The 12,675-nt window shown below is 42.0% G+C and overlaps 1 protein-coding gene across 2 annotated transcripts in view; it reads right to left on the bottom strand.

The window, feature by feature from the left end:
* Positions 1-12,675, bottom strand: part of LOC142855950 (C-type lectin domain family 2 member D11-like) — a 63,965-nt gene that overhangs the window by 8,447 nt on the left and 42,843 nt on the right. Inside the window, exons 5-6 of one of the 2 annotated variants that reach the window (XM_075982623.1) lie at positions 12,351-12,457; positions 7,491-8,030 (exon numbers count right to left, since the gene is read on the bottom strand). In XM_075982623.1, coding sequence (XP_075838738.1) covers positions 7,859-8,030; positions 12,351-12,457 — 279 coding nt within the window. In that variant the 3' untranslated portion in view covers positions 7,491-7,858. Of the gene's footprint in view, positions 1-7,490; positions 8,031-12,350; positions 12,458-12,675 lie in introns of those variants that run through there. The other variant, XM_075982624.1, reaches the window with a different exon arrangement.

Consider the following 12,675-nt stretch of genomic DNA (forward strand, 5'->3'; position numbering starts at 1 on the left):
TTTCTTTTTTGTTGTTTGTTTGTTTGTTTGTTTGTTTGTTGAGATAGAGTTTTTCTGTGTAGCTTTGGTGCTGGTCCTGAAACTAGCTCTTATAGACCAGGCTGGCCTTCAATGCTCAGAGATCAGCCTTCCTCTGCCTCCAGAGTGCTGTGATTACCACTGTCTGGCAACTAGGGTGTTTATCTGGAAGTCCTGGACCAGGTGATAAGCACACTTGGGCTTATTAACACCTCGTTGGGGGCATTATGGAGAGAGCTAGTGAGAGTGTGAAAGGGCTGCTTGCAGAGACCAGGGAAGCAGTCAAGCTCAGCCATGAAAATCTACAAGCATGGGGGTGGGAAGTCTTCAGGAGATGGAGATTGTTAAGTGAGTCAGTAGAAGCAGGTTTAGTTTTGGATCAGTATCCAGGAAAAACATAAGAGAAACCCTGTCTTTAAAGAAAAAAAAGGAAGAAATAAAGGAGGGGCCCCTGCAGGTGTCATACAGGCAAGGAAACCCCATGAAGAGATAAGAATGAAAACCCATGCAGATTGACTTCATCAATCTGCATCAGACTTCAGGAAGTCTAATAACAGGTGGTTTAATCCCAATACATTTAAGTCCAGTATAGTTTGGAAAAGAGCTTCCTGGTGTCATACAATCCCCTTTGCAAAAGGAAGCTGTTGGAGGAGGGCTCACCCACTGACAAGAAATGGATAAGCTGGACACAGAAGAAAATTAATAACAAGCTACCAATACAGGCTGAACTGTCTTTGAAATTTAAGATGGGCATCCAAGAGGCTCCTTATGGAGTTCGCTAGCCATTTGGGCAAGAAATTGCTCCTGCCTGGACTACTGAACTGGACATGCAGAACCCACAAAGAACTGACTGGTAAACTGGTCTAAAGGTGAGATGATCCTTCAGGGTTCCTGCTTCGTGAAAGAGTCTGGGAGACATTCTGCAGGATACAGAATAAAGTGACTGAACTGTTTTTGAAATTTTCTGCTTCATGGAAAAGTCTGCCGGATACTATGTGCCTGTAGGCTGAAGATGGATGCCCCAACAGTATTGAAGAGCACTGGGTGACTGTCCAGGTAGCAAGCTGTCTCTGTCATTTCTAGAGCTATGGAAGTTGCTTACAATGCACTTTCTGTTTACTTACTGATTGGCCAGTAGCCAGGCAGAAGGTATAGGCAGGACAACTAGAACAGGAGAATTCTAGGAAGAGGAAAGCCTCAGTCTGCACTTGTCACTCAGGCCCAGAGAAAGCAAGATGAGAATGTGTCACTGATAAAAGGTACCAAGCCACGTGGCTAACATAGAAAAGAATTATGGGTTAATTTAAGATGTAAGAGTTAGTTAATAAGAAGCCTGAGCCAATAGGCCAACCAATTTATAATTAATGTAGGCCTCTGAGTGTTTCTTTGTGATTGAATGGCTGCTGAACAGGGCAGGACAGAAACCTCTGTCAACAACCAGCTAATATGGTTTAAAAAGCAAGACCCCCTGAAGCAACGGTCCAGATGGTACAATAACCATGACAGCTTTAGAACTGCTCACTGACATGAACCTACCACACAGGATACCCCATGAAAGACCTGATTAACAGAGCTCCCATCAACATGAAGTAGTCTGGAGAACAATGCCCAAATTCCCTAAATGATTGTTTATAAATGTTTGTTTACATTTATAGGGGTATATGCTATAGAGATGAGTACTTTGCATTGGTATGGATCTTGGTTTATTGACACAGATTTCAGGTCAATTTTGTTATTTGTACATTTCTGCTCTTGATTCAGGTATTGTGTTTTTGTAGTTGATTTTAAAATGTAATGTATACTTAGAAATACACTTTAATAGTCATCTGTAATAGTCAAGCTTGTATTCATGTTATCAGGCTTTATAGATGTACAGAGATATATTTCAGATTTATAGGTATTCTTCAAACCTTTCAAGGACTTAAGTAATACAGCATTGAGATGTTTTAAAGAACTTAGGTCTTTTAATGACAATGAGACACATCTGCTCCTAGCAGCAGCAATCTACCTCAAGAGGATGATGGGCATCGAAGAGGCTCCTTATGGAGTTTGTTAGCCATTTGAGCAAGAAGCTGCTCTTTTCTGGACTGATTGATGTATGATGTATGAACTTGACATTTAGAAGTCACAGAAAAATGACTGCTGAACTTGCCTAAAAGTTAGATAGTCCTTCAGTCTGCCAGACATTCTGTAGGATACAGAAGAAAATGACTAAAACACTGCCTATAGAGGCAAAACACCTTTCAAATTTCCTGCTTCATGGAAAAGTCTGCCAGATATTATGGCCCACAGGCTAAAGATGGATTCCCAAATATTACAGAAGAGCTTTGGGTGACTGTCCAGGCAGCGAGATGTCTCTGTCAATTTTAGAGTTTTGGAAGTTGCTTAAAAAGTGCTTCCTGTTTACTTAGGTAATATACCCTTCTGGAGACTTTGATGGAGTTGAAGAATAAATGGTTGGTGGCGGGGAAGAGACAGAAATCTTTAATAAATAAATAAATTTAAAAAAAAGAATAAATGACTATATTATAGTTTTCCTTAGTTATGATAAATAATAAAGTAGATATAAATATTGTAATGGTATTTTTTACTTGATACATGCTTTTTATATGTAGTTTTACTATGTTAAAGTTAAAATTTCCTTTTTACTTAGACAGAAGCAGTCTACACCTACACCTGTATGCTTAACATTCCTGGATTCTCTGGAGATATGTGGACTTAAGGACCTTTGTGCTATATTTCCAACAGAAAGAGAAAGAGAGAGAGAGAGAGAGAGAGAGAGAGAGAGAGAGAGAGAGAGAGAGAGAGAGAGAGAATAAATAAAAGGAGGGAAGAAAAACTCTGCTTCCTGAGTTAGGAAATTGTTTGTTAGGAGGCAGGATAGAGAAACAGGGACAATGATGTGGACACCATAAGGAAAGGAAAAGAAACTGCTTGCTCTTTTAGACAAGGTGAGAAGACACACTTGAAGACACAGAAGCTGAGAGAACTAACCATCCCCTTAACACAGAAAACATGAACACACCCAGGATCTCCTCTTCTAATGAGGGCCCTTTCAGATCCCACTGCTAAGCCTGTCTGCAAGGACGCCCACCCCCATGCAGCTGCTGACAGACTTCCACTGCTCAGTCTGACTGCTTCCCTGGTCTCTACGTCAGTGTGATTTCTTATTCTTATCTATTCTGTCCTCTGTTATGGAAACTGCCCTCCACCTTACCTGCACCTTTTTTTTTCCTTTTCTTTCTCTCAAATGTCAGGGAGATAGTCCTGAAGTTATTGTCTGAAGCCTTTTTTCAATTCTTTTATCTTTTTATCTATAAAATTAGGAACTCACATAGGTACCTTAGATTCCGGGGTAATCTACTGGGTGTTCATAGGAAAGCTCTTGGTCTCTTTCTTCAGACTTTTCTTTAACTGCTGTTTTTAGCTCTTATGTTTTAGAGATTGAAGTGACAAACATCGCACCCCATGGACAAGACAGTCAACAGTCATGACTCAATGACATGCAATGGCTCCTAGGGTTAAATAAATAGCAACACAAGGTTCTTCTGCACTACTGCAGGAAAACTCCCTTCAAACAAACTCACGGCCTCAGAACCCAGCAGTTGCCCATTGCAAGATTTGTGTGTGTGTGTGTGTGTGTGTGTGTGGTTTTATTTCTAGGATTTTTTTTTCTGGCTTAAGTATTCTGCCTCCCTGGGAGAACGAAAGGGGTCTTTTTTCCCACCCCTCCTTCAGGACACTTTTCTCTTTCCGCTTTTGGAGACTTTCTCCCCTCTGCCTTGAGGACAAGGATGGGACAAGATTACCTGGAAAGGCTTGCTTTCTTCTGTTCTTGTCCCACCGACATCTGTGGAAAAGATGGGCTGGACATGCAAGATGTGGATTAAGAATTATATCTTGGCCTCTCCCCTTCCACATGGCTCTATGTGTGTTTGGTTCCCTTACACTTGCTACATGTATATTTCCTTTTTAACCAAGAGGAACATACCTCGGTAATGTTTTCTGAGGTCCCTGCCGGTGATAAGGTCTGTTCATTTCTTCTACTGGATCAAAAAAGTAATATCGGCCTTCAAATTTTGAGTTCTTTTGTTTTTGAAATGTTACTTTGCATAATATATGCCGTGTCCTGAAGGAAATAGGGAGATTCTTTTGTGAATATCCACCTCGTTAGTGGCCAGCAGATTTATTGTGTGGTGGCAGAAGAGCAGGGAATCCTCCCAAAATCTCTAGATACCTACAGAAAGTAAATTCACAGAATACCTCGGACAATCCTACCTTAAATAAGCGTTAAAAGTTAAAACTAAAGATATAAAGCTTGGTCCCTGCAAACGAAAGTAACTCCAGAGTCATAGTCTGTGTTTAGGAGCAAAAAATGTGCAGTACAGGCTAGCCTCGAGCTCAGATACTGCTAACTCTGTTTCTTCAGCATATGATACTGGCCTGGGCCACCAGAACAGGCTATAACTATATTTGCAGGGTTTTTGTTGTTGTTGTTGTTGTTGTTGTTTTTGGTTTTTGTTTTTTTGGTTTTTTTTTTTGTTTTTTTTTTTTTTTTTTGGTTGAAGCTTCTTGATTACTTAACCTGCTCAGTTCTTCATTGTGCTTTGGGAGGTTGAAGCACAGGGCTGGGCGCCCCCTCGCGCTCCTTCCGAGTATCGCACTCCCACATGTCCCGCCAGCTCCCAGGCCAGGACGAGTCTGCTCTAAATCACACCCCAGTCTTGCAGCCCTCCACCCTCTTCCTCTGCCCTGGCGCCCCACATTCTGAGATTAGTGCTCAGACAAAGGCTGCACACGGAGATGGCCTGTCGGGACCTCAACACTGAGACCCTTGTCACTGACTTCTGAGTGCAAGGACTACAGGAGAGGCCAATTCGGGCTGGGAAGAGATCTCAACAGGAGCAGTGGTGCCTGAAGACTCGGGGTCCTTGCCCAGTGGAGCAACAACAGGAGAACCAAGGATACGGTAGACACAGCTCCAGAATCTTCCAACAACTAGGCCTCATCTCAGAAAGCTGCCCTCACCTCAGAGCAAGGCTGTGAAATTAGGAAGCCATGTGTGGATTAATTCATTGGTGGAGGCTGAGCCTTCATGATCCAATCCCCGTCACTGCATCCATCAACTTAGACCTAGCACAACAGAGGCCATATAGGACTATCTCCTGTGCGCATGAGTTCAGGCCATGTGACTCTGGCAGTCAACTGTAGGAATGTCTCACTGCTGTGTGTGTTTTAGAACCAGGATGCACTTTCCTTAACTTTCTTCACCTAAGCAGACATCTTCTGTGGATGGTGTAGTGAAATAGAGGCAAAGCAGAGCCTCCAAGCAACCTCAGTGGGCACAGTGTGTGATTCCTATGTATTAGAAAGGAAATCTCCAGTCTCCCCGTTTTGTCTTCTCTCCCTCCATTCTCCCTGCCTCTGTCTCTGACACTCTTCCCTCCGTGTGTGTGGGGGAGGGGGGTATGCAAACATGGATGCTCTGTATCAACCTCAGAACCTCATCAGCAGGATCTGTTTTAGTTTAATTATCTTGGTCATTCTGACTTGTATACAATGAAATCTCAATGTAGTATTGATTTACATTGCCCTGATAACTATGGATATTGACCATATCTTTGTGTTTCTCAACCATTTGTGTCCGTCTTTTGAGAAATCTCTCTTGAGATGTATACAACACTTTTAAAATTGGGTTATCTGACGTCCTGTTTTTGGAGTCCTATACATATTTCAAATATAGGTGACATATCAGATGTGAGGTTGGTAAAAACATTTTCATTTCTGAAGGTTGCCCAGTTGTCTGAATGGCAGTTTCCTTTACCGTGCAAAAGCTTCTTGGTTTCAAGGGACCCCATTTAATTATTATTGATTTAGTGCCTGTTCTAACAGTATCTTGTTCACAAAGTCTCTTTCTGTTCCAATGAGCTCAAGGCTATTCAACACTTTCTTTCCTGCCAGATTCACTGTGTCTGGTTTTACTTTGCTGTCTTTGACTCAATAGGAGATGAGTTTAGTGCAGAGCAGTAAGAATGAACGAGACTGCATTTCCTGACAGGCAGCCATTCAGTTTGACCAGCACTGTTTGTTGAAGATGCGGTCTGTTTTCTCATGCATATGTATAGTTTCTTTATTAAACATCAGGTGTCCATAGGTGTGTGGACTTACATCTCCATCTTCAGTTCAATGCTGATGCTCAATGTGTCTGTTTTTATGCCAAGCTGTTCTTGTTACTATAGCTCTGGAGTAGAATTTGAGATCTCAGATGGTGAGACCCCCAGCAGTTCTTTTCTTCTTCAGAACTCTTTTAGCTATCCCGGGGTTTTTATCTTTCCATATACAATAGAGAATTGTCCTTTTAAGACTTGTGAAGGATTGTGTTGGGATATCGATGGGGAGTGCATTGAATCTACAGATTGCTTTATGTAGAAGAGCCATTTTCATTATATCAGTCCTACCAATCCCTGACCGTGCAGGAACTTTCCATTTTCTTTTTTTTTTCCCCCTTTTTCTTTTCTTTTTTTTTATTGAGAAAAGGAAGAAAAAAAAAACAAGTTTCCACCTCCTCCCAGCCTCCCATTTCCCTTCCCCTCCTCCCACCCTTCCCCCCCTCCTCCCACCCTTCTCTCCCTCCTCCCACTCCTCTCCCCCTCCTTCTCCAGTCCAAAGAGCAGTCAGGGTTCCCTGCCCTGTGGTAAGTCCTAGGTCCTCCCCCCTCTGTCCATATCTAGGAAGGTGAACATCCATACTGTCACCAAGACAAAAAGGCAACCTACTGCCTGGGAGAAGATCTTCACCAACCCCGCAACAGACAAAGGTCTGATCTCCAAAATATATAGAGAACTCAGGAAACTAGACTTTAAAATTCTAATCAACCCAATTAAAAAAAAAAGGAACTTTCCATTTTCTTATACCTTCTTCAATTTCTTTCTGCAGTGTTTTAAGGTTTTTTTTTTTTATCATAGAAGTCTTTCACTTGTTTGGTTAGAATTATGACAAGATATTTTAAATTTTTGAGGCTTTTATGAAACATGTCGTTTCTATGCCAAACACGAAGTGATTTTAATAGGAGAAAGTATTTATTTATTTGAAAATAGTGATATAAATTAAAAAATAAAATGGATTGAAATAAAGGAAGCACTATATGAACTATGAATAGAACACAGAGAAATGTTATTTTATTGAATAATATGATTGTAATTAAGGTTATAATGTGAATACAAACCCATACCAAACTCTTATTTCATTTAGAATCACCCATAGTCTCCCAAGTACCCATAAGTATAGTCCTCTATGATAGTTTTCATCAGCACAGATTATGAGTTAATTTTGATAAAATTACATAAGTTTTGGGGTTTTTTTTATTTTATTTTTTTGTTTTCTTTTCTGTTTTTCGAGACAGGGTTTCTCTGTAGCTTTGGAGCCTGTCCTGGAACTAGCTCTGTAGACCAGGCTGGTCTCGAACTCACAGAGATCCGCCTGCCTCTGCCTCGGAGTGCTGGGATTAAAGGCGTGTGCCACCATCGCCTGGCATAGAACTACATAAGTTAAAGAAATAAACCTGTAGCTGTAGATATCATGTTACAGATCTCTCATGATGACTTTGACACATTCTCTACACAAGCTGTGTGCTGTAGGAATTCCTGCAGCCAGTAGCCTTTAAGGTACCCACCCTCTAGGGCGTGGCCTCCTATACTATATATGCTGACTTCAAGCTTGCATTCAGCATCTCTCCTTGTTTTCCAGATGCTGGAATCACTTGCTGTGTCCTGTTGGAGCACAACATTAGATCTGTGGGACTATCCCTAAAAAATAACCTTTTCTTATACTAAATTCTGAGCTAGTGTGGGACTTCTTTTTTAGTGACCTTCATCAATTGTGAAACTTCTGGACACTGTAAAGCATAGCTGTGGGGCTTGCTACAAATCCAATTCCTTCCTATGTTGTTCCTGCCACTGCTGATTCCTCTGTCACTCAGGTAGGCGTGTTCTCCTTCTCCTCGGATGAGAGTCCTAAAACAAAAAACAAACAAATTTCTGCAGAGTCGGCCACTGCATTCCCCCAGCAATGATGTCTCACTCGTGTCCACTTCTTGTTTATAGCACGAATCACAGAAAGGCAGAGGCCATGAGGAATCACCAGCACTAGTGTTACACCCAGTGACTTTTCCATTCTCAGGGTTCCACTTGGTGACCACACCTTTGTCACTCATCCATGTTGGACCCTGTACTGTGTGTACAAAACATTTGACTGCTGCCATCTGCCATGTTCACATGAACTTCATTCAGCCATGAGTAACATTCAAAGGGGAGTTTTCAATTCTATCTTGAGAATTTCTCACAGGTATGAAACTGGGAGAAAATGCACTTAGTAAACTCTAAAGGTCTTTACTGATGGACATTCATTGTTCCATTGAAATTGGTCTGTTCAAAATGGCTATGCTCACATCCAAACACTGTCCTGGGTGCCCTTTGATGATGAGACTTTAGAGAAGGTCCCCAATACCCATAGAGTCTCTGCTACTGTGACAGGAGCAGCTGTGCACACAGCTGTCTGACAAGTCCTGTCCAGCAGTTGTGCAGTGGCTTCCTGGGGTATCAGAACCCTTAGTGGCCATCAGCAGTTCTGTCTGTGATGTGGGAGTGTCATTTATTAATCTGTTGATTTCATTGGTTAAGCAATAAAGAAACTGCTAGGCCCATTTGATAGGCCCACCCTTAGGTGGGTGGAGTAAACAGAACAGAATGCTGGGAGGAAAAGGAAGTGAGGTCAGAGCCGACAGCTCTCCTCTCGGGAGCAGACGCCTCAGGAGAGAAGCCATGCTCCAGGCTCCTGGGCAGACACACGCAATGAAGCTCTGAACTAGAATCTTCCCGGTAAGACTGGTGCTCACAGATTGTTAGAGATGGGTTGATCGGTATATCAGAATTAGCCAGTAAGGGCCAGAGCAGTGATTAAATGAATACAGTGTCTGTGTAATTATTTTGGGGCATAAGCTAACCGGGCAGGCGGCTGGGGTGTTGGGGACGCAGCCCCGCCGCCCATATTACTACAAATGACGCCCAGACATGTGGCTAACTGAGTCCACAGAAAGCCTGAGAAAGCTTGGAAAAGAATAGAGTAAAGCATGTTTCTTGTGGCAATCTCTTGGGTCTACTCTGCTTGCCAGAGGCAAGCAAGTGCCTCATCTAAGAGAGGCTTCCTGACTCAGCTTTAGCTGCAAAGCCTTGCAGCTCATTAAGAGGTCCTGCCACGAAACACTTAAATGGTGTTGAGGAAAAGCTGAACGCATGCTTTTGTTTTCAGCCGTAGCAGGAAAAAAGCTGCGCCATTTAAAAATGCCGGCTTTCTGGGCCATCCTGCCAGGGCAAACTCTGACTGTTTGAGGCAGGAGGGCCGGCTACCGAGAGAGGATTTGAGTGTTGTCTGTTGTAGCTCGCTGGCTGGCAGGGACCTTGAAACGCCAGTTGTGGCTATAAACATGGCTACAGCCAGTACCTCAGCCATGAGGCTGGAAAGCTAAGGATCCAGCCGTCAAAGCCACACCTTTAGTCCTACAGATATTGCTTAGTAAATTAAAGGCTCTTGTGGTCAGAAAAAGAGAGATATACAGTAAAGAGAGATTCAAAGACAGAGAAAATTTCTGAATGGTTTAAAGTGTGTTAAAAATATATGAAGGCTAAAAGTTAAAATTCTTAAAGTAAACCTCTGTGACTTCAAGGTGTGGTAGCACACGCCTTTAATCCCAGTGCCTAAAAGGCAGAGACAAACAGATCTCTGTGAGTTCAAGGTGTAATAGCAAACACCTTTAATCCCAATGCCTGGGAGGCAGAGACAGGCGGATCTCTGAGAGTTCAAAGACAGCCTGGTCTACAGGGTTATTCCAGGTCAAAGATATACGCTCAAAAAGCAAAAAGTTAACTTAGGAATGTCACAGCTTAGATTCTTAAGCGCCTAGTGATTTAAAGACGCAAATCAAAAGTGGTCCTAGATAGTAAAAAATTGCAGATTCACAATAGGACAGATTCAGACCACTAAATGAGTCACACTGTTGGATGAATGTACGTTGGCTTGGGAGAGAGAAGAAAAAGAATATAGAGAATAAAGTTAATGGTTTAAAAAAAATGGTAAAGTCTTTAAAGAGACAGAGTACAGTTAAGAGATTAAAAGAAATAAAGAAAAATAAGCGACGTAAAAATGGAAAATTCACAGAGAGTCTGGATTATGTACATTGTGTTTTCTTTAAAATTTTTGACTGTGAAAGAGCTAAGTACAGAGAGACATTTCATTATATGGGCTGCCAACTGGAACCAGAACGGATATCATGAGGGTATGATTTCAGAATTTGGATCTAAAAATATGATACTTTGGAAAAGAGATTCTTCTTTTGTTTTCACAGAGGATCAGACCTTGTGGATTGCATTTATCCCGATTTGGTATGATGGACCACGCCCTCCTGAAGGGTTGGTGTGAACACCTTCAGAAAATTGCTTCGCTCAACTGCCAACTGAGATGACCCTGGCACACAGGTTATACCATGAAAGACCTAATTAATGATGCCCCCATTCAGCAGGAAGCAGTTTGGAGAGAAAAAACTGCGCCCATGTTCCCAAATATGGTTTATAAATGTTCTTTTACATTTAAAGGGAGATATGATATAGATATGAATAATTTGCATTAGTATAGATTTTGCTTTATTTATACAGATTTAAGGTCAATTTTGTTATATGTATAAGTGTTTCTGCTATTAAGGTATTGTGATTGTGTAGTTCATTTAAATATGTACTGTATAATTAAGAAATATAGGTTGTTAATGGATAATCATCGATAATAGTAAAGCTTGTAGTCATGTTAGTTAGATTTTCTAGATATATAGAGATATATTTTAGATAGACATTCTTCATGTCTTTCAAAGATTACAGAATAGGACATTTAATGTTTTAATAACTGAGGACATTTCATGACAATGAGACACTCTGCTCCTGGCAGTACCAATCTACTTCAAGAGGAAGATGGGCATCGAAGAGGATCGTTATGGAGTTTGATAGCCATTTGGGCAAGAAACTGCTCTTGCCTGGACTGTTGCATAAACTGGACACAAAGAACCCGCAGAGAGAGGACTGCTGAACTTGCCTAAAGGTGAGACGGTCTTTTGGGGTTCATGACTCATGAAAGAGTCTGTGAGACATTCTGCAGGATACAGCAGATAGTGACTGAACTGTCCTTGAATTTTCCTGCTTTATGGAAGTGTCTGCTGAATACCATGGGCCTGGAGGCTGAAGATGGATGCCCCAACGGTACAGAGGAACTTTGGGTGACTGTCCAGGCAGCGAGATGTCTCTGTCATTTCTAGAGTTTTCTTATTTCTTGTTTACTTAGGTAGTGTTATATCCTTCTGGAGTCTTTGCTGGAGTTGAAGAATGAATAGATAGTTATAGTTTTCCTTAGTTATGATAAAAGATAAAATAGATATAAATATTGTAACTGTAATTCTTGCTTGAAAGCTGTTTTGCTATATGTAATTTTACTATGTTAAAGTTAAAGCCTTTCTTTTTTTGTTTAAACAGAAAAAGGGGAAGTGATGTGGGAGTGCCATATATTAATCTGTTGATTTCATTGGTTAAGCAATAAAGAAACTGCTAGGCCCATTTGATAGGCCCACCCTTAGGTGGGTGGAGTAAACAGAACAGAATGCCGGGAGGAAAAGGAAGTGAGGTCAGAGCCGACAGCTCTCCTCTCGGGAGCAGACGCCTCAGGAGAGAAGCCATGCTCCAGGCTCCTGGGCAGACACACGCGATGAAGCTCTGAACTAGAATCTTCCCGGTAAGACCGGTGCTCACAGATTGTTAGAGATGGGTTGATCGGTATATCAGAATTAGCCAGTAAGGGCCAGAGCAGTGATTAAATGAATACAGTGTCTGTGTAATTATTTCGGGGCATAAGCTAGCCGAGCAGGCGACTGGGGTGTTGGGGACGCAGACCCGCCGCCGCCAATATTACTACATGTCTGCATCCCACAAGGGCAGTTAGCAGCAAGGAGAGATTTCCAAGTGCTGATAGCAGACAGCATCTTCCCCAGATGCCATCATCAGGCTAAAGATTTGGAGTGAAACAACACTAGGTGACTCTAACACATGTAAATTTACCAGGTAGTGGATACTGGGGACTCCATGTAACACACAACCAGCCCCAAGGCACACCTCCAGCCCAAGGGATTCTCCCTTTCCAGTTCTGTTCTCTTCACATGACTCAGCCTTTTACCGTTCACAACCACAACTCACACAATCACAGCACATGAACACAGTAGGAGGAGAAGTATTCTGAACACATACAAGTTGTTATATTCAGTGTTGTCTGTCCACTTCCAAGGATGCTCTGATGACTCTCTGTGCAGGCCAATCCAGGCGGTAGAATCCCCCTTATATCTTTGCAGGAAATTCTGTCAAAAACACAGACAGCAAATACATGTGTTTCTCAGCTTCAGATGCCCCTTGAGTCTCTGTTCTACAGTATCCTCTCCAGATGGCAGCAGGTTTGAACTGAGAGTCATCAACTTTGGAGTCTAAATAACTGTCATTTCTCAGTGGATACATTGTACAGCCATAACCCATAGTATGCATACAACCACCTATCCTTCTGTGGCTGAGAAAGTCCCTT

The sequence above is a fragment of the Microtus pennsylvanicus genome, chromosome 8 (assembly GCF_037038515.1).
Source record: "Microtus pennsylvanicus isolate mMicPen1 chromosome 8, mMicPen1.hap1, whole genome shotgun sequence".
In the NCBI taxonomy this organism is placed as follows: domain Eukaryota; kingdom Metazoa; phylum Chordata; class Mammalia; order Rodentia; family Cricetidae; genus Microtus; species Microtus pennsylvanicus.